The 26,188-nt window shown below is 39.0% G+C and overlaps 1 protein-coding gene and 1 long non-coding RNA gene across 2 annotated transcripts; one reads left to right on the top strand and one right to left on the bottom strand.

Annotated features, from left to right (window-relative positions):
• Positions 1-3,486: 3,486 nt before the first annotated feature.
• LOC113643921 (macrophage mannose receptor 1-like) lies at positions 3,487-7,135 on the bottom strand. Its single transcript, XM_027148368.2, has 5 exons — positions 6,183-7,135; positions 5,071-5,463; positions 4,632-4,970; positions 4,260-4,351; positions 3,487-4,077 (listed from the first exon to the last, which is right to left on the bottom strand). The coding sequence occupies exons 1-5, from the start codon at positions 6,262-6,264 to the stop codon at positions 3,973-3,975; spliced, it is 1,011 nt and encodes a 336-aa protein (XP_027004169.2). The 5' UTR covers positions 6,265-7,135; the 3' UTR covers positions 3,487-3,972.
• Positions 7,136-16,581: 9,446 nt separating this feature from the next.
• Positions 16,582-19,862, top strand: LOC125145154. Its single transcript, XR_007143478.1, has 3 exons — positions 16,582-17,875; positions 18,572-18,643; positions 19,589-19,862. It is a non-coding gene; the product is annotated as an uncharacterized LOC125145154 (long non-coding RNA).
• Positions 19,863-26,188: the final 6,326 nt, after the last annotated feature.

Below are 26,188 nucleotides of genomic sequence, written 5' to 3'. Positions count from 1 at the left end.
ATGTTTTAACATGTTGTATAAAACTTATTTAGATTATTTTAGTGTGATGATTGATGAGATTGAAGTGGATGATAGTCGATTGTGGACCGAGTTAACATCCGATGTGATTGATTAATTGTGTTAAAATTCCCCGGATTTGGTGAGTTTCAAAATGTGATGTTAGTTCTCTGAAATGAAGTGTTTGAGTTTATTCGTGTTCAAAAGTGTTTTATGTGAGTTTTATGCATTTATTTGTCTAGTTGGAATGTGTAGGGTATTCTAACTGTATGCATTGCAATTCTAAAGAGCTTTACAATGCTTTTTCAAATGATTATCATTTATGTAAATTATTGCTTATATATTGAGTGACAAAGTACTCAAATAGTATTTTCCACATAGTTAATGTATTTAAGATATGTTGAGTTTAAAAGACATTAATTGTCTACTATGTTCATGGCACTGTTCATACTGTATGAACAGGTCAGGTTTTTTGTGAGAGCTAGGAAAAGCTGTGATCCTGAGATGACGAGCCTCCCAGTTTGAGGACCCTAAGAAAGATGAAAGAGAAGAGAATTCACGATTCATCAAGTGATCCGTGCCTTATCTGCTTTTACGAGTGTTATTCACCCAGCTTTGTCTGTATTTCTCAGTAATTACCTCATTGCACAGAACTGATTGATGCACTATTGAACATTTACACGGTCAATAATTGCACACATCATACCAAGACTTTTGGATTCAAAGGACTATTTTCCTTACACACATTCATATATTCTTGTTCCATGGGTTGAGAACTATTCATTCATGATACATTTTGACAAGTTTGAATAATTTTCATGTATATCTTTATTTCACTTCATGTAATCTGTTGTGTATCTGAAATTGTATATTTCTTTGTGGGTTAAAGGTGCTAATTTAACCAATTTTATAGGAAGCAAATCTCCAAAAATATAATAGATTATAAAACAACGTTAAGTTGAATTAATTTAAAAGCAAATTAATATCCAAATTAGCAAATATAACACAAATATAAACAAAACACAATATAATTAGGTCAAGTAACTACAAAGGACCTCAAGATCTTTACATTTTCTTGAACCTTCCTATTTTCCCTGGGTCTTTTTGACCCGGCTGGAAGGTTTTAATGTCATAACTTGGGTTTTCCACATATTTGCCTGAAATTTACCAAGATTGTTCCAAATTATGAACTTTGCAAGTAAAAGTAATTTTGTCTATTTTCATTGAACTATGTGTTCAGACCAGTATATAATTTGCATTTTGGATCCACTTGGGTCATTTTGACCCGGCCACATTTAGTGGGGCAATAGGTCACACTTTTGCCCTTTTCAGTGCAATAAACATACATACAGACACAAAAATGCACACACACAATGTCCACTAGCACACATACCCAAAACACTCACTCACACCCCACACACACATGCATACACACATGCACACACACAAACATGCTCACAAATTGGGCATTGCATTTCATTAGGCCTGCATGAAAAAAAAGCCAAACATTTGTAAATATTTCACACTTTTGATATGCCTTCGCCTAGCAGAGGGCAAAATTTGATCTACCGAAATGATGCTGCACACACATACACACAGACAAACACTGATCAAAGAATTGGGCATTGCAATTCAGTTGGCCTCCAGACAAAACAAAAGCTACACATTTGTAAACATTTCACACACACTCATACACACACACACACACCCACACACACACATATTGGGCATTGCATTTCATTAGGCCTCGAGAAAGAAAAGGCTATACATTTGTAAATATTTCTCACTTTTGATATACCTTTGCCTAGCAGAGGGCAGAATATGATCTACCGAAATGATGCTACACACACACACACACACACACACACACACACACACACACACACACACACACACACAAGCACTGGGCATAGCAATTTATGAATTTAGTTGCATCAGTCAGCTTTGTCCTGGAGATATGTTGAGTAATGTTTGTCATTTATCAGTCAGTGTGTATCCAAAATAATATTTAATAATTTCTGCTTATTTTACTCAAAACATGGCAAAATTTCATAAGGTTTATCGTTCATAAATTAAGTAAAAAAAAACAGGTGAAGTTTTATTCACATGAAATTATGGCATGTTTTTGAGTGTGTGTGTGTGTGTGTGTGTGTGTGTGTGTGTGTGTGTGTGTGTGTGTGTGTAGCCTGTTGTTGGTTGATCAGATGACATCAGGTGTTCAAAATAGATATTACAAGTGCAAAATAAATATTACACACAGAATGGTGATGATTGTATAATTTTTGATTTTTAAACATTCGAGTCTATTTGGACTGGAAAAAAACAGGTATTATTTGCTGACATTAAAAATGGTCAAAATGGTTTCAAAACAATCTCCTGCCCTATTTTTTTTTTTTTTTTGCAAAATATATGTTATGTTGGAAACAGGTTAGACTAAAAAGGTGAAAAAAATGGCTATCATATATACTTCATTTTTTTATAAGCAGTCAAAACAGATAAGATCAAGTTGACTCAGTGCTCCTAATTTGTATAGGAGGACAATAGGAGGGTTAAAAGAAAAGGGAAAACTATTTTCTTTGTGTTATACTGTTATTATTCCAGTGTCATTTTCATTTTATTGTTTACATTCCGCATTTAAATGTTTAAACCTTTTTCTTTAAGTAAATCAAACCATCTTGGTGACAGTCATTTTCCTGGTCTGTGATTGTGCATTCACTTTCCTTGTCCTCCTTAGGGGACCTAGCAATCTGGTCCATAACCGTGTAATCCTAACATATTGACAGCATTACCGGCTACAGAAGAATCTGAAATCTAAGCATCTTCAGAGGTTTCACATCACAACTGCTCTGTTAGCTGCTAGCATAGAGCATTATGGTTTATTTAGGAGAAAACCTGGATACCCAGAGGTGGATTTAGCACTCCCTAAAATCCAGCATTAGAGTCTTCACAGAAGGTTGAATGTATCAGTATTCTTCCATAATCACAAAGCTAAAGCTAATGCTTATACTTTCCGTGAGAGCACATTTCCTCTCCACCTCACCTGAACCAGTGAAGTTCCGGTTGAGAAACAGCTCTGGAGCTTTTCATAGGAAAAGGATTGTTACATGAGACCACAAAGACTAGACATATTCACACACACCTGCTTCCCAAACAGATGAACAAGTAGGAGGATCTTCATAATCTATGATGTTTGGATCTGTAGCTCCTCCACTTCAGCATGTCTGTTTGTGTTAATGATTCTTTTACTGCCACCTTGTGGTCAGTGTAATTATTGCAGACATGTTGCTCTGTTTGCTGGTGACATGAGGACAGTTTTGCAGTGCAGTGATGTAAAAGGATGATGATAATTATGATGAGTGGTTCTTATAAGTGAATATAAATCTCATGGAATTAATAAAATCGGACCATAATAAATGTTAATCTTTGGTTGATGCAAAAACAAAGTTTTATTTTCAAATTGTTTATTGATGATATTAATATATAACCCTATAGCCCATAAGTACAGAAATATATATATCTAAATAGAGAGAAGAATAAAAGGACAGTAATAGTGTCAAGGTCATTGTATCTGACTGTTCTAAGTACACACTGTGTATTTACAGGTTCTGTTACATTCTCTCTCTTCTATATAGGATTTATTCTTTACTACGACACACTGATGTATTAAACCCAGTATATGAACAGACCCTCTTTGACTTTCTCCTTATCACTGTGTCCAGTGGCAGCTTGCAGCAAAAGCTGAACATATTAAATAATAATTATTTGACAAAACATTGAAAATAATATTAAATTAAATTTAAGATGAAGTCAAAGTGGTTGTGTTACAAACAGAGCAATAAAATGAGATGTTTGTTCTTCTACTTCTAGTTAATCTTGTTCTCTACCGCCCCCTACTGATTAAAGCTTAAATATTGAAGGTTAAATACATTTCAGTCAGTTTACAATCTGCTGGACTTGAAGGTGAACATTTAGATGTTACAGGTCATCTTTTTTCTTCTTGAAGATGTTTCCATCTGGCTGCACCCTCCAGGTCACTGTGGTGTTCTCCAACATGCCATGTTCTTTCAGTTTCTGCTTCATCTGAAGATCAGAATTAGGATTTATTTATTAAAATTAAAAAGAAAAAAAAATGTCACCTCGAAAAGAGTAATTAATAAAATAAGCATATGACAGAATGACAGAAATTTGAACAGATGAGCAGTGATAACATTGATGTTAAAACACAAACTTTCTCCATATTTCAGAGACGTCCTGAGACTCACCTGCTCTAAAATGGACGACTGAACAGCAGGATCAAACACACTGCCATCAGACTTCACCTGCAGTCTCACTGTCTGACTCCACATAGTGTAAACTTTGGAATAAACACACACACACACACACACACACACACACACACACACACACACACACACACACACACACACAGTAGTTTAATTTCCTTTCCTAAAAGTCTAATTTGAACGTCCTCCACATTCTTCTCCTTGTACTGTCAGTTACTCCTGAATTAAATAAATAAAACATTTTATTTATTTTTAAATTAATTAAGTGTATTAAATTAATAATTATTTGAGTATTTTATTTGCCATCAACTGTATATTAATAGCAAAAGCCAAGAAAAACACAAGACTCACTGGAATGACAGAAAAAAGAATACAGCTTGGTGCAGGTTGTATCATAGAACAGTCCGTTATTAACCACTGCACAGTTCAAATTGCTATAATAATTATTAGGGTATCCAGAAGCCCATGGTAGGTTTGAAGCAATGGTTCCATCTGACCACTTCCATGTGTCTCTGTAGAGCCCAATCCAGGAATCACCCTGAGGATACCTCACCTGCCATAACATGTTTTGGTCTGAACTGTTAAGAGCGCTGGCCAAATCTGTGTGATGTTCTCTACAGTAAGCCTGAGCTTGATGCCAGGACAGATGTATAGTGATGCCAATAAACCGAGCAGCACCACTGAAATTAGCTGTGGGGAAAAGAAAAGAAGGTCATGTCTCAGTCATCTGAGTCATCACACCAAAATACAACCCAAAATGTGAAAAACCAGTATCATGATATTCACTCACCATTATAGCAGATAAAGGGTCTTAGTCCTGTACATGGCGCATCCCACCATGCACTAGCGCTACCTATCATAACGCATGCTTCATTTCCACCGAGATTATTAGGCTCTCCATAGGACCAGCAGGTATAAGTGACATTCTTCAGTGGGAGGTCGTTTAAGGACCAGCGCCAGCTATTGACATCATTGTATAATCCGACCCAGGCAAATGTTGCCAGATTTTTGTTTGCTGTTTCTTTCTTTAGTCTTAGCCAATCAGTATCACTTACAACTGTTGCCAGATCATTGTACATCACCCTGCAGTAATTCTGTGCTACAGGCCATGTCGCCGCTGTCATAATCAGGTCATAATGGTGAGGGATGGTTCGCAGGACAGATACAGCAGATGAGACCAGTCCTGTTGGTGACATTTGTCACACAGTAAACTTTAACTCGTGAATATTCGACTATTTCCAAATTATATGTATTACTTATAATTCAATAAGTTATCATTAAATTATATTTAGTTATAGATCATTATGATTTTTGAAATTATTTCAGTAAGTACTGAAAACTCCACTAATCCAGAAGTGAACAGTTTATAAAATATAAATATATCAAAGAAATATAAATACATCAAAGAGTTATTGCAGATTGTGCCAGTTTTGTAGAATTAAAAATTAAATAATGTTTTATGAGAAAGAACAATGAATTTTTCTCAACATGCGCTGAAGTGAAACAGAAAATAATAAATGTAAAGTAATATAAAGTTATTGTTTATTTATCGACATAAGTTCAAAGTCAAATTCAAATTTATTTGTATAGCACTTTTAACTATTGACATTGTCTCAAAGCAGCTTTACAGAACAAACATAAAACAAAAGGTTAAAAAAGATTATTATAAAATTCTTCATATAATAATAACTTAATGACAGACATATTTTTAACTCACTAATAATCTCTCATTGATAACAGCATAATAACTTTCATTGTTTTAAACTCCATCCAGTTTTAAAAATTATATGAATAGGGTTATAGAACCATAAAACCATATAATATTAATTTATTTAAGATTTTTAATGATAATTTTGTAAACTATATAAATTAACAACAAAACATGTTTTTTTTTTTTCTTACCAGTGAGACCCAGGAGAAGGAAAAGGTTCAGCTTCATGACGGACAGATAGCTGAGGAACAAATGAAAAAAACATTTATTCATAATTTTTGTCTTTTGACTTTAACACTGTAGTACATTTGTTCTTTATCATGCATTGGAGTCGGAGACAGATTTTAGTGGAGGTTGACATTTTATTTTTTAAGACACTGTAACGGTTTCAAAGCGGAATTCAAACAAGCATAAAAAAGAGCAATCAGAAAGTCAGGCAATCAGTAAACAGTACAATTTGGACAAATCTAGAGATCAAAAATCAACAGATCAAGATTAAATGTTCAAGCCTTGATTATTAGAGAACAGTTACCCTAAACAAGATACAAATAGCAAAGGAGATCGTATTGAGCTGAAAAGTGTGACACATGCAAATAAGTGACAGAATGAAAAGCTCATGAGCATGGCTTGGGAAGCTGCCTCATTGACCTCAGCCATGACCTTGGATAGATCTTTCATTTTCTCTTGGTCTCCACTCCTCCACTCCATATAGCACCTCATGTTCAGCCCAATTGGTCTTACTCTTTAACGGGAGCTCATATCAAGGGCAGTCTAAACAATGGTCTCTGAGGCTAAAAAACTTAGCTGGGTTTTCCAAGGTTGGGTGTCACTGAACAAAAAGGTGTTTTACCTTCATATGGAAGCGAAGGCTTAGAGCCTGCAAGGCTTTCAAAATAAAACTGACATTGTAGCAAAAAGGATCCTTGTAGTGAGCTGGAGTATCAAACTTAAGAAAAACTGAATGAAGTCAGATGTTAGAATCGTGGTCCAGTCATGTCATGTGATGGAGCCAGAGACAGATGTACTGTATGTTCAGATTAAAGACTGGTTTAAAAAACACCCCACTGTGGAGGTAAACAATTCAGAAATGGAGGAGTGGTGTAGAGCTGAGAGCCGCAGCATCCGGCATCCAGGGTGAATACAGTACGTGACATTCTTATTTAAATCTTTATAAAATACCAATTTAATTACTGCTTAATAATAAAACTCTGGTCATGTAGTATAATAATATTTATTAAGCCTGTTATGATACTGTACATAAAACACAGAAATTCAGTAACAGATAATTCCTTTAATAAATTGACTTCAAATATTTTCATATGTAAAAAAATCCTGCATATGTAATGCAGGAATTCCAGCATTAGAAACCCACTGCTTACCAAAGATTAAGGGGTTTATTAGTTTTGTATGGTATTACTTAAATCACACCCTTTATGTGCAAATGTGTGTGTGTGTGTGTGTGTGTGTGTGTGTGTGTGTGTGTGTGTGTGTGTGTGTGTGTGTGTGTGTGTGTATTAACTTTCTATAATAATTCTATAATTGGTTCAACTAAAAATTGTAAATTTCAATCAATTCTAAAAATAAGGAGAACATTATAACTCACCTGTAAAAATCTGAAGGCTGCTGTTTCTTCAGTAGATCTCTTTTAGATATTTACTGCCTGCACACAAAACTCTCTAATATCTTATCTGTTTCCTGCACCTGTTCTTTTTCATCCTGGAAAGATTCCCACATGTGTGACGCAAAATTATTTCCATATTACGTTAACTATAACATAGGAGCAAAAGTCCTTCTTTAAATAAAAGCAAATTTTGACCCATCTTCCTCAGATTTCAGCACAGAAAGTAAGAGGTTTTTTTTTATGAGCCACAACAACTTTCGCTCAAAAAGTGCAGTCTCTTTGTTTGTGCCTTGAAATGTGAAGGCTACAGTAGATGTTGGTATTGATCCATGACATGTTCATGTTAATTCCACTCTTGTGTATTCTGTGTCCATGTTACATAATTCTAGTCTTTGTCCATCTTTGTTCCTCAAAATAATATCAGCACCTACATTTGTGTTCAAATCATCCATTAGGATGAAAATTTAAAACCACCTTTTTGTTTAAACTCAGAACAGCAGGATATTACAGTATTAGAGTTTGACGTCTGTCCAAAGACTCAGGGTTTATTATTATTCTATCCTTACTTAATGAAATATTTTAACATTTTAAGTAGATAAGATTTGTGTCATACTAAATACTATATAGTATAAATTTACTTTCTTCAAATACTCAACTTTCTACAATAAATTGTGTTTATTGTAAATCTGTGTTTTTTAGATCTTCACTGCTTGCACACGACTCTCTAAAGAGCTTCTGTTTTCCTCATCTCTGGATATATTTTGGATATTTGTTGGCACGCTCTGCTCTGACCTTGTGATGTCGTTTGTTTATGACCTCCATAGCCTTTGCCTTGACCTAGAAATTCTTTCTGATTTGTTCTGATAGAAGCTGAATGGCAGCAACATGAGTTACTTTCCAAATGCAAGTGAAAGATATTTCTATAATATTTATTAGCATTTACACATCTTATCATCTGACATGGACTAGAACGGTTAGCCTTCCTAGTCCGTGTCTTTGTAGACTTTGTCATACAGAAGTTTGTCTCTTTCCTAAAGATTGCACCTCAGCACCATTGTGCTAGAAATTTAGCCTGAGTCTTTTCTTTTGAATTCACTTGCAGTTGGTTTGATGCTCATAATGCTAAGGCCAGTCACATAGGACCTGTTTGCCTTGGGAGACCCTACCAGGGTCAGAAAGCCCCAGACAACATAGCTCCTAGGATCATTCAGGCATACAAACCCCTCCACCACAATAAGGTGGCAGTTCAAGGAGGGAGGATATAAAATCTCAATCTTAAATAAAAATATGTAAGTACCAAATACCACGTGATTTATTTGTGCACCTTTGTAAATGATTATTGCTGAAATGAATTTTCTTTATGTTAATTAATTTTTGTGCTTATTTCATTTCTTTCCACATTTCTCTTTCTCTGTCGAAAGGAATGTTCTCCCCACTCTGGTCATGCTGACCTGTGATAAGTGTGTTCTTTTTTTTGTACTTTGTGTTTCTGCAAACATAAGCATAATATCAGGAACATACTGTAGTATGGTAAGGCTTGCTGATAACGTAACCTTAATCTTAAGGGAACAGAAACAGGGAACCTCTGTCATGTAAAAATGTATTTCTGTGTTATATGTCATCTTAACCTCTTCTGATTTAATGTTCTTGATTTGAGTCTATCCTGTTCTTTTAGCGCTCTATCTTGACAGGATGAAGAAGACAAGATAGGTTGACCTGCTTGTGAGATTACTCGCAGGACATTCAGTTTCTCTTTGCTCATGTACAGGCTTTCTGACCTTCAATGCTTGGATACGAGTTGTGAGGAAGCAGCATTCTGGCATACCCCTATCTATGTTGAAAAAAACTTAGCCCCCACCTTATCTCATACAGCACAGCTTACTGTATTCCATTGCATATATATATTCTGTTCTGTCACTCAGTTCTTTGAGCAGCTGTTTGGAATAAACCAGATTTGATTTCACTCGTGTGGTTTGTTCTCTCAGTGCTCCAGAGTGCTCTTATTGTTTTGCAGAGATAAAGGGACACGGACAAGTGCGAGGAGGAATCTTTCTTACAATTTGGTGACCCCGACATGATACTCTCGATCAGGTAAGACATGTCTCATTGACTACCTGTTCGAAAGTAAGTATTACTAGGAAGAAGTTATCCCCTTTTAGAGGGATAGTTATCCTTGGTTTTGTTTGAGAAAGCCAAGAAGGTTATCCTTGGTTTTGTTTGAGAAAGCCAAGAAGGTTATCCTTGGTTTCGTATGAGAAAGCAACAAAGGTTATCCTTAGTTTTGACAGAAAATCTAAGAAGAGTACACTGTATATTTCCTCTCTTGACTTCTCCGCGCCTCTTTTCTTTGCCTGTTGTAATATTTTTGTTTGTTCATAATGGGGAACTCTTCTCCCAAGCTTATGCCTGGTGAAACACCGTATGATTGGATGATACGATGTGGTTTAGGATATTATGCACAACCATTTGTTGAGAATTTGGCTGGCTGGCCTGAGGCCAATCCTCAGATTTCACCATACCCACGTGATGGTACCTTTGATCCGGGTTATTTAGCCTCTGCATACTGCATGATTTTTGAGGGTATAGGAGATCCACAGTGGAAGTGTTGAACCACCACCTTACTCTAAAGAAAAAGAAAAAAGGTCCCGTTGGCCTCTAATCTGCCTACCTCACCAGATAACCATTACATTTTGTTGATATGCTAATTAAGAGTTCTTGTAACTGTCATTTTACAGGAGCAGATTATTGATTTATTCTCCAGAATAAATTAGGCGATCAGTATGATGAAGAGAGATTGATCTAACAAGTCCCTGTGTTAAAACCTCAGAATGATGAAGTAGTAAATATAACAAAAAAGGAGGAAGAAAAAGAACTCAAACTCAAGTTGTTTCCACGTATTTTTGTAAGGATAATAAAGATGCTTTAAACCAATTGCATCGGCAGCACACTAAATATCTGCTGTATATTAAACATGCTAATCTTGATCTCTCTCAGGTTACTAACTGTAAGCAGGAAAAGGCAGAGTCCACCTCCGTGTTTTGGACTCGATTTAGCCAGGTGTGGCGACATTTAGGAGGAATGGAGCTCGACTGTACAAACTCTCCATACCTCTGTTCCGGATATTCTCGCTCTCTCTGACTGTGTACTTCCATATAACACTGCTGCAGTTAACGCTGTCTGTTCTCTCCCTGCTCTCTCTCCCTCTCTAGAGTCTGTTCCTTCTTCTTTGTGGGCGGAACACAAGGATAACGAGGGCTGCGTTTCCTGTCCTCCTTATGAGGCCAGAATTAAACACCTTACACCTGTGTATATTAAACAGGATCCTCTGTCTCATGAGAAAGCTGCTGGAATTGACGTTATTCTTCATTCTCTTTTACAGCAGGGGGTGGTAACGCCATTTGTTAGTCCCTACAACACTCCTGTCAATCCTGTTCCAAAACCAGATGGCTCTTGGAGATTCACCCAAGATCTGCGTAAAATAAACGAACTTGTCATTCCTGTTGCTCCAATTGTCCCTGATGTATCCTCAATTATACCCTCTATTCCATGTACACATAGAGTCTTTTGTGGGATTCACCTTTGTTCAGCTTTCATTAGTGTTCCTGTAGAGAAAGACACACAGCCACTCTTTGCCTTCACACACAGGGGACAGCAGTATATGTGGACCAGGTTGCCACAGGGTTACATCGATTCCCCCGCGGTCTTTGCGACAATGGTCAGGGCCCTGTCAAGCCTCTGCCTTCCCCCAGACTTACTTACTTACTTGTGTTATCTTTGACTAATATTTAAATTTGTTTGATGATCTGAAACATTTAAGTGTGACAAACGTTTTATGTGTTTAATGATCAATTAATGATTTTCTATTTCTACTGTCACACCAGTGAGTCTTTTGTTCTCTTTCTGTTAATTGTAATGTCAATATATATAGGGTGGGTTTCTCCTGAAGTCCACTATCATCTCCACTATCTTGAGCATGTTCAGCTCCAGGTTGTTAAGACTGCACCATACATTTACATTTACATTTACAGCATTTGGCAGACGCCCTTATCCAGAGCGACGTACATAAGTGCTTAAATCTCTAACACTGAATACATTAATGCTGGTTCACTAGGTTACATACTTAAGATACCATGAGTTTAAAACATTTGTTCAAAGTTACAATGAAAAAGTGTCAAAGGTGGGTTTTTTTTTTTTTTTTTTTTTTTTTTTTTTTTTTTTTTTTTAAATGCAAAAGATAAGGAAAGAAGTGCTAGTTGAAGTGCTTCCTGAATAAGTAGGTCTTCAACCGCCGCTTGAAAATAGCCAGTGACTCGGCTGTCCGGACCTCTATGGGAAGTTCATTCCACCACCTTGGTGCCAGTACAGAGAAGAGTCTTGTAGTATACTTGCCTCTTACCCTGAGAGATGGTGGAACCAGTCGAGCAGTGCTGGTAGATCGGAGGTTGCGGGGTGCAGTGCGAGGAATGATGAGGGCTTTGAGGTAAGAGGGGGCTGGTCCATTTTTGGCTTTGTAGGCCAGCATCAGTGTTTTGAACCGGATGCGTGCAGCTACCGGAAGCCAGTGGAGGGATCGCAGTAGCGGGGTGGTATGCGAGAACTTTGGCAGGTTGAAAACAAGCCGGGCAGCTGCATTTTGGATCATTTGCAGAGGACGGATTGCGTTCATAGGTAGACCTGCCAGCAGTGCATTGCAGTAATCCAGTCTAGAAATGACAAGAGACTGAACAAGTACCTGGGCAGTCTGTGTGGACAAAAATGGCCGAATCCTTCTAATGTTGTAGAGAAGAAACCGACATGAGCGAGTCACATTTGCAACATGAGAGGAAAAGGACAGTTGATTGTCCATGGTTACCCCAAGGTTGCGAGCTGTGGCTGAAGGGGAGATCAGATCGTTGTGCAAGGATATAGCAAGATCGTGACCTGGGGATGAATCACCTGGGATGAACAGCAGTTCAGTTTTGCTAGGATTGAGCTTTAACTGATGAGCAGTCATCCATGATGAAATTTCTGCCAGACATGCTGAGATCCGGTCAGAAGCTGTGGCATCTGAGGGTGGGAAAGAGAAGATAAGTTGTGTATCATCAGCATAGCAGTGGTAAGAGAACCCATGTGATGAAATAACTTCACCAAGTGAGTGAGTATACAAGGAGAAAAGAAGAGGACCAAGTACTGAGCCCTGTGGGACGCCAGTGGAGAGTCTGCGTGGAGCAGATGTCACTCCCCTCCATGTCTCACCAGACAGCCAGCCGTTCAACCTCCAGTCTGTAGGCAGTCTCGGCACCATCCTGGATGAGGCCGATCAGTGTGGTGTCCTCTGCAAACTTCAGGAGCTTGACAGAGGGGACATTAGAGGTGCAGTCATTTGTGTGCAGGGGGAGAGGGAGAGGACACATCCCTGAGGGGCGCCAGTGCTGATGGTGCTGGATTTGAGTTCCCCCAGTCGCACTAGCTGCCTGTCTGTCAGAAAGCTGGTGATCCACTGACAAAAAGAGGAGGGCACAGAGAGCTGGGTTAATTTGGGCTGGAGGAGTGATGGGATAAAAGTGTTAAAAGCAGAGCTGAAGTCCACAAACAGGATCCTCACACAAGTCCCTGGTGTGTCCAGATGCTACAGAACATAATGCAGTCCCAAATTGACTGCATCATTCACAGACCTGTTTGCTCTGTAGGCAAACAGCAGAAGGTCCAGAAAGGGTCCAGTGTTGTCCTTCAGATAAGCCAAAACCAGTCTTTCAAATGATTTCTTGACCACAGACATTAGAGCCACAGGCCTGTAGTCATTTAGTCCGGTAATTTTGGGTTTCTTTGGGACGGGGATGATGGTGGGGACTTCACACATCTCCAGGGATCTGTTGAAGATCCGTGTGAAAATGGAGGTCAGTTGATCAGCACAGGTTTTCAGACAGGCTGGTGAAATGCTGTCTGGTCCTGGTGCCTTTCTACTCTTGATCTTCCTGAAGACCTGTCATACATCATCTTCACTGAACTGGATTTTAGGTGTGGCGTAGTCGGGGGTTCCAGGAGGTGTGAATTGGGCTTTTTCAAACCTGCAATAGAACTCGTTCAGGTCGTCTGCCAGTTGTTGATTCACCACAGTGTGGGGGGATGGTGTTGTGTAGTTGGTGATGGCTTTCAGAACTTTCCACACTGAAGCTGGAAAACTTATCCTGTAGCTTTTCGGAATAATTCCTCTTTGCCACTCTGATTTCCTTTTCCAGTGTGTATTTGGCCTGTTTATACAAGACTCTATCCCCATTTCTGTGAGCATCCACTTTGGCCTGATGAAGCTGGCTGACTTTTGCAGTGAACTATGGCTTGTCATTGTTGTAGGTTAAGAGCAGCTTCAAAAACAGTCCAATCAGTGAGCGAGAAACAGGCTTGTAAAATACTGCTCCACTTTTTAAGTCCATCTTTTTACAGTCCATAATACAGGTTTAGCTGATTTCAGTTTCTGTCTGTAGGTCGGTATGAGATGAACTAAACAGTGATCAGAGAGTCCCAGAGCTGCCCGTGGGACAGAGTGATATGCATCCTTTATTGTTGTGTAACAGTGATCAAGTGTGTTACTGTCTCTGGTGAGAGTGAGAGAATCACTTTATTAAAGTCCCCGAGAGGTATTAATACAGGGTCCAGGTGTTGTTGCTCACTCTCTGTGATCATATCAGCGAGTGTCTGTAGGGCCGAGCTTACGTGCGCTTGCGGAGGAATGTTAACACTTACCAGAATGAACGAGCAAAACTCCTGTGGCGAATAGAATGGTTTGCAGTTTATGAAGCGTGTTTTAAGATCGGAACAGCACATCTTCTTTAACACAGTTACATCAGAACACCACCTTTCATTGATGTAAAACACACCCCGCTGCGGCGTGATTTCCCCATTGATTCTGTGTCACGGTCTGCTCTAATGAGCTGAAAGCACGGCAGACTTAACGAGCTGTCCGGAATGGTGTCGTTCAGCCAGGTTTCTGTGAAGCAGAAAGCAGCAAGGTTTGAAAAAAGCTTGTTTATCCGGGTGAGCAAAAGGAGTTCGTTCATTTTGTTGGATAGAGAGCGGAGATTCACCAGATGGATGCTAGGCAGCGGTGTTTTCCCCACCTGCACGTCCTAAAAGATCTTGTGGTGTGTCCTGCCGAACACACCACAAGATCTTCATCCCTGGTGAAACTGATCAGATTTCCTTGACACATAACAGGAAAAACGAACAAAAACAGAGCAAATACTGAGGAGATAAGCACTGAAGCTGAAATCCGTGGTGCCAACTTGACAACATGCCATGATGCAGGACAACCACCTAGTAATGTATTACAATAGTCTGGTCTTGAGTTCATGAATGTATGATCTACCTACTCAGCATCAGATACAGATAGGATGTTTCTTAGCTTTGCAATATCTCTAAGGTGTAAGACAGGTTAGCAGGTAGAACTGCTTTCAAGAGCACTCAGAGGACATTGCTCATATGGAATAAGTGGTCTGACCAGGTGGAGAAGTGAATACTGATGTTGTCCAGCTAAGCCAATGCTAATTGAAAGTGGGGTCTAAGTATAATTTCCAGTGATGACTGGAATAGCTGAGCATGGTCTGAAAGTTCCTCCCTGTGCCATGCAGCTCTTTAATTCCACTTGGGAGGGAAAAGTCAATGCTGACATTCCTTAATGTTCTGAACTATACTATATATACATAATGCACCTTAATATTCAGATTTGCATCTAATAGATCTATCTATCTATCTATCTATCTATCTATCTATCTATCTATCTATCTATCTATCTATCTATCTATCTATATATCTATCTATTTTGGCCTTCGCATCTGGGATCAGTGGCACTTTGACCTTTGGTCAAAGTCAATGACCTTTGGTTAGATGTGGTATTAATATGAATTTAGCTCTCCCAAGGTGCTCCACCAGATGATTCACTATGGGTAAGGTATAGCTGTTGAATTCTGAGACCTTGTTAAGCCTTCGCAAGTCATTGCCTCAGGGCACCATCTGGCTTTGGCATAACAACAATGGGACTGGAACATGGGTTGGCAGACTCCTCAGTGATGCCATCACTTTTTTGTTGATGTCAAGATTCCAGGACCCTGTACGGCCGCTGTATAACCACCATCCCTGGGGGGATTTGTTCTCATTGAGGACAAGGTGGAGGACTCCAGGATTGGAGAAAAAGATGTCAGCAAACTGGTGTCAGTCCACAGCCTGTGTGAGTTCCTGATGTTGGGCCGATATCATCATCACTTCTCTGCACCATGGCAAGCGCTTTGAAATCTATAGCAGGAGACACAAATGCAGAATGTTATTTTGTTGTGTTTCAAATCTAAGTGACTTTTTAATAGTAAGGTTAGTGGTTTCAATAGGGCTGATAGTGAATCTTGCTTCATGTCATTTACAGTAGGCTACAGTAGCTGAGCAACAGAGGTAATGACTCAAAATCCCAGATCTGGCACTCTGACTACTGAAAATGTGGAGATATACTCAGAGGTGGGTAGAGTAGCCAAAAATTGTACTCAAGTAAAAGTACTGTTACTTCAGAATAATATGACTCAAGCAAAAGTAAAAAGTAGACATCCAAATAATTACTTGAATAACAGTAAAAAAGTACTTGGTGAAAAAACTACTCAAGTACTGAGTAACCATTGAGTAATGTCTGATTTATTTTTTAACACAAGACAACAATCAGACAGACAAAAATACAAAATAATCTTTAGGAAAATTATGGCTCATCCAATCAATAAAATAAATTAAAATTAATTAATTACAAAATAGCTTAAATTTAAATAATTCAGGTAATTTCAAGTACTTAATAAATAAACCTTTATACTTTTTTACCAGGCAGAACTAGAACGAGGGAGCCCATAAATTCTCAGAAATTGTGTGTGTGTGTGTGTGTGTGTGTGTGTGTGTGTGTGTGTGTGTGTGTGTGTGTGTGTCTGTCTCCAGTGACAAAACAACAGAAGGAAACACACACATTTCATACCAGGCATGCTGAACAGAAAACTGCACACCGGTCAACGTAAAACGTGTGTGAGCGTGTGTGAAAACATGCAGAAACAAACTATTTCACCAAAAAAATCACTCAGTGATGTCACTATGAAACTTCACCATCTGAATTGCCGACAGTTTGTGTTTGTTTACTACGTTTGGTTGGTGAAACAAAGTCATGTGGTAGAGCCTTAGCAGAAGTTTCTCTCTCTGTCAAAATGAAACATTAAAATTGATGCGTAAAATACCAAAGAGGTACAAAGAAAAGTAACAGGCTCATTGCAGCCTAATGTAGTGGAGTAAGAGTACAGTTTCTTCTTCACAAATCTACTCAAGTAAAAGTAAAAAGTCTAGTGATTTAAAACTACCCCTAGAAGTATAATCTTTTCAAAAACTTACTCAAGTAAATGTAACGGAATAAATGTAACCTGTTACTACCCACCTCTGGATATACTGTATACAGTTTTTAAATTATATTTGAATTTAATCTAGTGTTTAATTTGAACAAATTTCCACAACTGTGTAACAAGAGACTCTTTTTGTGACATTTAGATTTTTTGACACAGAACGCTGGTCTTAGATAACAATTCTTTTCCTATGGAAAGCAGTACTCCTTATTTTTATAGTTGTAGACTTGTTTTTCACATTAATCTGACACTGAGGAACAGTCCTTCTCTTTATTTGCCAAGAAAATACATTCAAATAGTCATAGTGCACTTCTCCTAATAAGGAAAGGTATAAGAATCCTGATCTGACCTTCTTCTGTAACACATCAGGTCTTCCTTTATGATTACAATACTATGGAGCTCCTTTGTAGACCCATCATTTTTAAATCATTATGATGCCTCTACATTCCCACCTGGTTTCCCAGTGGGTTGGATTTTATCTCACTGCCGTAAAATTGCTGCCTCCTAGTTATCAAAAGAGACAGTGATGATTTTATAAAGCAGCCATAATCATATTTTACATGCTGAATGTTGGATCTGATTATTGGCACATGGCTATTCAACACTTAAGTAACCTGATGAACTCCTTCATTTTCTTTCTGTGCTAAAATCTGAGGAGAATCTTGGCAGAATTTGGTTTTATTGAAATAAGGACCCTGGAGTCTGTGTGAATGTTAAAGTAAGATGGAAATCAGTCTGCATCACATGTCAGAGTCTTTCCAGGGTTAAGATAACAGATGAAGTATCCCCCTAAGGTTTTAGAGAGTTGTGTACAAGCAGTGAAGATCTAAAACAGAGCTACTGAAGAAACAGCAGCCTTCAGATTTTTATATTACAGGTATGATTTAATGTTCTTATTGTTAGAATTCACAGAAACAACACTTATGTAGCACATTGAGTTTAAGTTTGGTAATAAACCAATTATAAGTAATTAAGATGTTGCATATTTATTAATATTTATTGGTTAATTAATGAAGAACTATTGTAGAATGTTAAATAATATTTAAATATAAGAAATGTATTATTTATTTTTCCGACTTTCAATTGGTACCAAATTTTCATTGTGTGATGTCTGTACAGTGTCTTAATGGATGTGATGATAAACATAATTTAGAACATATTACATGAACATATGTTTATTAACAGCCAGTTTTGTAAATGTTATTTAGACTGAAACAAGTGAATAAACACCAGGTCTATGGAACATGAGCACAGAATAAACAAACATGGAATAAACATTAACATGGCATGGATCAGACAATGGACAATAAACATTAGCCCAAGTCCAAGTGCTTTACAGATTAAATACTAGTGCTTCAGTGTCCAGAGACATGGTTCAGGTGTTTGTGATGATGTGACTTGGTGTGTGGTCTGAATGTGTGCAGTGGTTGATGTGTGCTGTAATCCCTCACTGCTTTTGGCCCTAACCTGACACCTGATGATGATGTAAACTTGATTAGATAATCATTTACAAAGGTGCACAAATAAATCACTTGGTATTTGATACTTACATATTTTTATTTATTTATTTAAGATTGAGATTTTATTTCCATCAGCTAGCTGTCCATCATGAAGCTGAATCTTTTTCTTCTTCTGCTTCTCACTGGTGAGATTATATTTATAAACCACTAATGGCATAATTTATGAAATTATTATCAGGGTTTGAAATGACCGTTTTCACTCAACAGCCAATTTGGCTACTAAATTTTTAAGTTATCGGCCATAACTTCTACTAACCTTAGAAAAACCCCTCATCCTTCCATCTCCTCTTCTTCTTTCATCCTTGTCCTTTTACGTGGGCAAATCAGTACAAGTACAAAGAACATCAAACAAAACAACAAGACAAACCTGTGGACTAAAAGATGTACAATATGGTGTGCTAAAATTGTCAGATGTTGCAAAATAAATATTTCCTGTTAACCAAATGTTTTAACCCCATGTAAGTATCACCACATTATTTTGTATTTAATAATACAAAGTGTGTATTTACTATTTCATGATGACTCATGAGTTCAGTATTTGCACAGATTTGACTTACATGAACATCCCCAAGAAATGAATGAATATAATTTATGAAAAGTAAGCCGACAAATTGGCTAGTGATTTGACAGCATGCTACAGCTGATTTTTACCTGGTGTTAATTTCAAACCCTGATAATAATTAATATTACACAAATTAATATTAATATGTAATATAGGATGTATATAGGATGTATAAATATTATATATTTAAATCTTATTATAATTTTACAAACGTGTGGAGTTTCCAATTTTTTTATTTGAAGAATTTAATGAGAATTAAACAAGTCAATATAAACATATATCAAAGAGTTAAGTATATACCTGTCATTATTATCATTTAATAATATATATATATATATATATATACATATATATGTATATATATATATATATATATATATATATATATATATATATATATATATATATATATATATATATATATATAAAATTATTTTATCAATAGTCAAATAGTCTGTAGTTAAAGTTTTTTCAACTTTGTGTTTAAAAAATTAAATATCACCAACAGGACTGGTCCCAGTTGCTATCCTGCAAACCGTCCTTCACAAATATGACCTGATAATGACAGGGGCGACATGGCCTGTTGCACAGAATTACTGCAGGGTGACTTACAATGATCTGGCAACAGTCGTAAGTGATAATGATTGGCTAAGATTGAAGAAAGAAACAGCAGACAAAAATCTTGCAACATATGCCTTGGTCGGATTATACAATGATATCAATAGCTGGCGCTGGTCCTTAAACGACCTCCCACTGAAGAATGTCACTTATACCTGCTGGTACCCTGGAGATCCTAATAATGGCGGTGGAAACGAAGCATGTGCTGCCATAGGTTTTGGTAATGGATGGAGGGATTGCCCATGTACAGGACTAAGACCCTTCATCTGCTATAATGGTGAGTGAATATCGTGATACTGGTTTATCACATTTTGGGTTGTATTTTGGTGTCATGTTTCCTGTACAGACAGATGACTGAGACATGAACTTCATCTTTTTCCCACAGCTAATTTCAGTGGTGCTGCCCGGTTTATTGGCATCACTACACCTCTGTCCTGGCCTCAAGCTCAGGCTTACTGTAGAGAATATCACACAGATTTGGCCAGCGCTCTTAACAGTTCAGACCAAAACATGTTATATCAAGTGTGGAATATCCAGGGTGATTCCTGGATCGGGCTCTACAGAGACACATGGAAGTGGTCAGATGGAACCATCGCTTCAAACCTACCATGGGCTCCTGGATACCCTTGTAATGATTATGGCAATGAGGACTGTGCAGTGGTTTATAACGGACTGTTCTATGATACAATCTGCACCTACCCGTATCCTTTTTTCTGTCATTCAAGTGAGTCTTGTGTTTTTCTTAGCTTTTGCTATTAATATTCTTGATTGCAAATGAAATACTCAAAGAATTATTTTATTCAATACACTTATTTTATTTAATTTAAAAACAAAAATAAATACATAAATAAATGTACTCTCTCTCACTCACTCATTTTCTACAGCTTATCCGATAAACAAATGTAAAATGTATTATTTATTTAATTCAGGAGTAACTGACAGTACAAGGAGAAGAATGTGGAGGACGATCAAATTATACTTTTAGGAAAGGAAATTAAACTAGTGTGTGTGTGTGTGTGTGTGTGTGTGTGTGTGTGTGTGTGTGTGTGTTTGTATATTCCACAGTTTACATGAGGAATCAGATAGTGAGACTGCAGGTGAAGTCTGCTGGCAGTGTGTTTGATCCTGCTGTTCAGTCGTCCATTTTAGAGCAGGTGAGTCTCAGGACGTCTCTGAAATTCACTCCTTTTATTAATTCCTCTTTTATGGGTGAAAACTTTTTTCTTTTTAATTTAAATGAATAAATCCTAATTCTGCTCATCAGACGAAGAAGAAACTGAAAGAACATGGCATGAACACCACAGTGACCTGGAGGGTGCAGCCAGATGGAAACATCTTCAAGAACAAAAAAGATGACCTGTAACATCTAAATGTTTCCCTTCAAGTCCAGCAGATTGTAACCTGACTGAAACGTATTTAATACATCAGTGTGTCATAGTAAAGAATAAATCCTATGTAGAAGAGAGAGAATGTAACAGAACCTGTAAATACAACTATGTGTACTTAGATTAGCCAGATATAATGACCTTGACACTGTTACTGTCCTGTTATACTTATATCTATTTAGATATATTTACTTATTTTGTTGTCTTCTATTCCTATATCTGTACTTATGGGCTATATGGTTATACATCAATATTATCAATAAACAATTTAAAAGTAGAACGTTTGTTTTTGCAACAATCATAGATTAACATTTATTATGGTCTCTTATTAATTCCATGAGATTTATATTGATTCTTAAAACACATCATCATCATCATCATCATCATCGTACATCATCACTGCACTGCAAAACTGTCCCAATGTCATCAGCAAACCGAGCAAAGGGTCTTGTCGTAACTCAGAGCCGGTCTCCAAGTCGACACATTGCAGGGTGATCTCCACACTTAGACTTTTTGGTTACTAAAGACTGTTTTAGTTAGACTTAACTGTTAACTCTATAATTACTACAAAAATACTGAGAAAACTCCTCAGACCTGGATGAGAATGACTTCTTTATTGTGGTCAATCAGCCAACAAATTATAAGAGAAATTGCCAAACATTGACATCAAGCATAAAAAGGGTTCAGAGAACGTGTTAGCTGATGCTCTGTCTAGAGTATACTCTGATAAATCTGTTTTGAAATAAACGTGACATGTTTATTTTTAAGGAGGGGAGTGTTACGTCCCCATATTATTGTTCGTTTTTTTTTGGAATGGTGTTTTGTTGTTGTTTTTCTTCCCTTCTCTTTTGCCCTCACTTTTGTTTTAACAGGTCAGTGTGTGTCTGCCAATCACCGTGATGCATGGTGATGACAATGTGCAGCTCCACCAATGGGGGCGCCCTACGTGGGATTTAAAAGGCACACCTGTGCAGGAGGCGGGAGTTCTCTGGCACGCGGCGTCTTTTGTTTGTCTGGTGGTTGACTCGTATGGTTTTTGTTTTGTCCTGTACCATCCTTGTGTTAATTTGTTGGTTAAGTCTGTGTTCTGTGCTGTATCAGTGTTCCATGCCTCATTCTGGTCCTGTCTCTCTGATGTTTCCTACCGACTGTTATCTGGCTGATTAAATATCAAATCACACCATAAACGGGGAAAGAGATAGAACAGGTAAGACATCACGTGATGCACATATGCAACACTGAGCCACAGCTACTTGTTTAGAACACTAGGTTAGTGACACGTGCCACCCCTTGTATTTTTGTTTCTAGTAAGTGTAGTGTAGTTAGAGCATCTTGCCCGCTGAAGATGTTTCTTCTGTTTAACGTATGGTTAGGGTTAGGGTTAGGGTTAGGGTTAGCCATGGTGCTCCTAGGAGCCCAGGTGCCATATCACCTTATTTACCGGAATCATCTCCTATGTTTTCTAAACACACTGACCTAATTTCCCCTTATTTCCCATTACCTTTCACCCATATGCCCATTTATGGATTTTCCTCCCCTTATTTTTCATGACCTCAGACTAAACACCTGGGCCTTCTTCAGTCTGCACAACAGGTTTATGAGCACCACATGCCCATTTATGGATTTTCCTCCCCTTAGTTCTCAGGGCCTAGGTCTGTGAACCAATGTCCTTTTCATTCTACATAACAAGTTATCGCTATGAGCTAAGGTCTGAGAACCATGGTCTTTTCCATTCTACATAACAGGTTTGTATTTGTTATTACAAATGTGCTCAGACTGACTAGGCCTGACAGCCCCGAATCTGGTTACTTTTACTAAGTTTATGATTACAATAAACATCTTTGGCCTACAACATCGCCTACATATGTCTTATGCAAGGCCTAATACTTTACTTTGGTTATAGTATTGTAAGGAATAATATTTTAATTATTTCTACTAAGATTTTTTACAACAGTCTGAAATAATTACACTGACCACAAGTTGGCAGTAAAAGAATCATTAACACAAACAGACGTGCTGAAGTTGAAGGAGCTACAGATCCAAACATTATAGATCATGAAGATCCTCCTACTTGTTCATCTGTTTGGGAAGCAGGTGTGTGTGTGTGTGTGTGTGTGTGTGTGTGTGAGAGTGTGTGTGTGTGTGTTTAGAGGAGCAGGCCCAGGGAAAGGGCAAGGTAGAGGTGTAAGAATGGCATTCCAAGGGCTGCAAGAACAGTAGTCAGTGATGAAATTCGTGCCGCTATCATTGACCATGTAATCAACCACGGTCTCTCACTAAGAGAGGCTGGTGAAAGACTGCAACCCAATTTGAGGCGGTCAACGGTTGCCTCCATTATTCGCATCTTTCAACAAACCAACAGGTAAGTATTGCATTTTACATAGATTGTTTCTATTCACACTTGACATGTCAATAAGGTCATACAGTAATGCATATGTTGATTTTTTCCCCTCTAAAGAATCCAACGTCTTTCACCCTATGGGGGAAGAGGAAAGCTCCTCGATAATGATCAAGAGCTTGCCATTGTAGAAATGGTTGTTGCAAATAATGCAATAAAACTGCATGAAATTAAAACTAGAATTGTGGAGGACCATGAGATATTTGGTAATATAGAAAGCATCAGCCTCACAACTGAGCTTCATCCGCACTCTGTGTTTGGACAATGTAGTTGTAATCGTGAGCTTGAATGGGGCAATGGTGACTCAAGCGGTTAAGGCTCTGGGCTGTGGATCAGGGTTTAATCCCCAGCACTGCCAAGCTACCACTGTTGGGTCCCTGAGCAAGGCCCTTAACCCTCTCTGCTCCAGGGGAACTGTATCATGTCTGACCCTGTGCTCTGACCCTAAGCACTGTGCTGTAATGTAGACATCACAAATAAAGGCTTATATCCAATGGTGTCTGTATTTGTTGAGAGAATTCAAGAGTGCGGATGAAGCAGCTCTACACAGTTCCCTTTGAGAGGAACAGTGAGACAGTCAAGGAGCTACGACGACAATATGTCCGGGTATAGTGTATATTCAATTCAATGTCCAGTTCTATAAGCTTTGCACTTTGCAAGTAGGTAACCTACACAGTAATAGGTTACAGTACAGTATGGTATACAGTAATGATATACACAAACTTGGTTTCAGAGAGTTATGGAATTGAAGGCCAACCAGGCCCCTCATGAATTCTTTTACATAGATGAGACAGGATTAAATCTATCCAAAAGGTGTCGACATGGACGAAATATAATTGGAAAAAGGACCACAGTTGATGTGCCAGGACAGAGAGGGGCAAACATTACCATGTGTGCAGCAATGGCAAGTGCAGGACTACTCCTTCACAGATGTCAGGTTGGACCCTATAATACCGAGCGCCTCCTTACCTTTCTCAATGATCTCCACCAGCACCTGGTACCAGAGCAGGATCAGGAGGGTGAAAATTATGAGGACCTTTGTAATTACCTGGGGCAATGTTGCTTTCCATCATTCGCAAGCTATAACAGCATGGTTTGAAGTCCACCCAAGACTGGTAAGTCTCTTCTTTCCACCCTATTCACCTTTCCTCAACCCCATAGAAGAGTTCTTTTCTGCATGGAGGTGGAAGGTTTATGACTATCAGCCACATGACCAGATGTCCCTCCTTGAAGCCATGGATGCTGGCTGCAGGGACATCACAGTTCAAGATTGACAAGGGTGGATCCGACATACCAAGCGGTTTTATGCCAGGTGCATCACCTTGGATGATATCAGATGTGATGTTGATGAAAACATGTGGCCTAACCCTGAAGATCTCAGGGTGTAATGACGAGGAGGCATACAGCTGGGGATCCATTTGCAGCAGAGTTTATTAAATATAAATACAAGTCGGAATCAAACAGGCAGGGGTTAGAACCGGCAAAACACGATATCAGACAGTGAGCACAATCAGAATCGGGGACAGGCAAAAGGTCGGGGCAGGCGGCAAACAATCAGAAAGTCAGGAAGAGAGAGCAGAAGTAATATGATGGGAAGTGTAGTGCGGAAGCGTGCTAGTACTCCGGAGATGCGTCTCTAGGGCGACGCTCCCGCGGTGGTTCGTTGCTCATGACAGAGCCCTCCCCTGCAAGCGTCTCCCGACGCGAGAACTTTCGGGACGCCGGGTTCGACCCCGTGGATGGGGCGCTGGTTTCTCTGGGTGCCGTTGGTGGAACTCGGTGGCGAGCGACGGATCCAAGATGTCCCTCGCTTTCTCCCATGAGCGTTCTTCCGGACCGAACCCCTCCCAATCGACCAGGTATTCTAAGTGGCCCCCTCGGCATCTGGAGTCGAGCAGTTCGTGGACTTGATACGTTTCTTCGCCATCAACCATCAGTGGCGGCGGCGTAGACGGGGCAGTGGTGGATTCCGGATCCTCCCTCGGCTCAACGGCCGGTTTCAGCAGCGAAACGTGGAAGGTGGGTGAGATGCGGTAGGAGGTTGGTAGTGAGAGGCGGTATGAGACGGGGTTAATACGTCTGAGGACTTGGAACGGGCCCACGTACCTGGGACTGAGCTTACGGCAGGGTAGGCGGAGCCGGATGTCGCGAGTCGAGAGCCAAACCCACTGGCCGGGTTGGTAGTCAGGGTGTTCCCGGCGGTGTCTGTCAGCCTGGGATTTTTGCGTTCGGACGGCTCTCCGTAGTTGTCGGTGGGCCGCGGCCCACGTTTCTTCGCTCCGTCGAAACCAGTCATTAACGGGCGTGTCGGACCAGGGGAACAAGGGAGGTTGGTACCCGAGGACGCACTGAAAGGGTGTCAGGCCGGTGGTGAGTTTAATGAGAGAGTTTTGTGCGTATTCTGCCCACATCAGATACCGGCTCCACTCGTTCTGACTGTGGTGACAGTACGTTCAGAGAAAACGGATGATCTCCTGGTTGAGGCGCTTCGTCTGACCATTAGATTGGGGGTGGTACCCTGAAGTGAGACTGATGTTAACGTCGAGTTGCCTGAAGAAGGCCTTCCAGACCCGTGAGGTGAACTAAGAACCTCGGTCCGAGACGATGTCTTCTGGAAGGCCATAAAAGTGGAAAACTTGATTACATAGCATCTCCGCGGTCTTGAAGGCGGTGGGAAGTTTGGTTAGTGGGATTAACCGGCAGGCTT

The sequence above is a fragment of the Tachysurus fulvidraco genome, chromosome 7 (assembly GCF_022655615.1).
Source record: "Tachysurus fulvidraco isolate hzauxx_2018 chromosome 7, HZAU_PFXX_2.0, whole genome shotgun sequence".
NCBI lineage: Eukaryota > Metazoa > Chordata > Actinopteri > Siluriformes > Bagridae > Tachysurus > Tachysurus fulvidraco.
This window is presented reverse-complemented; position numbering and strand designations above follow the sequence as displayed.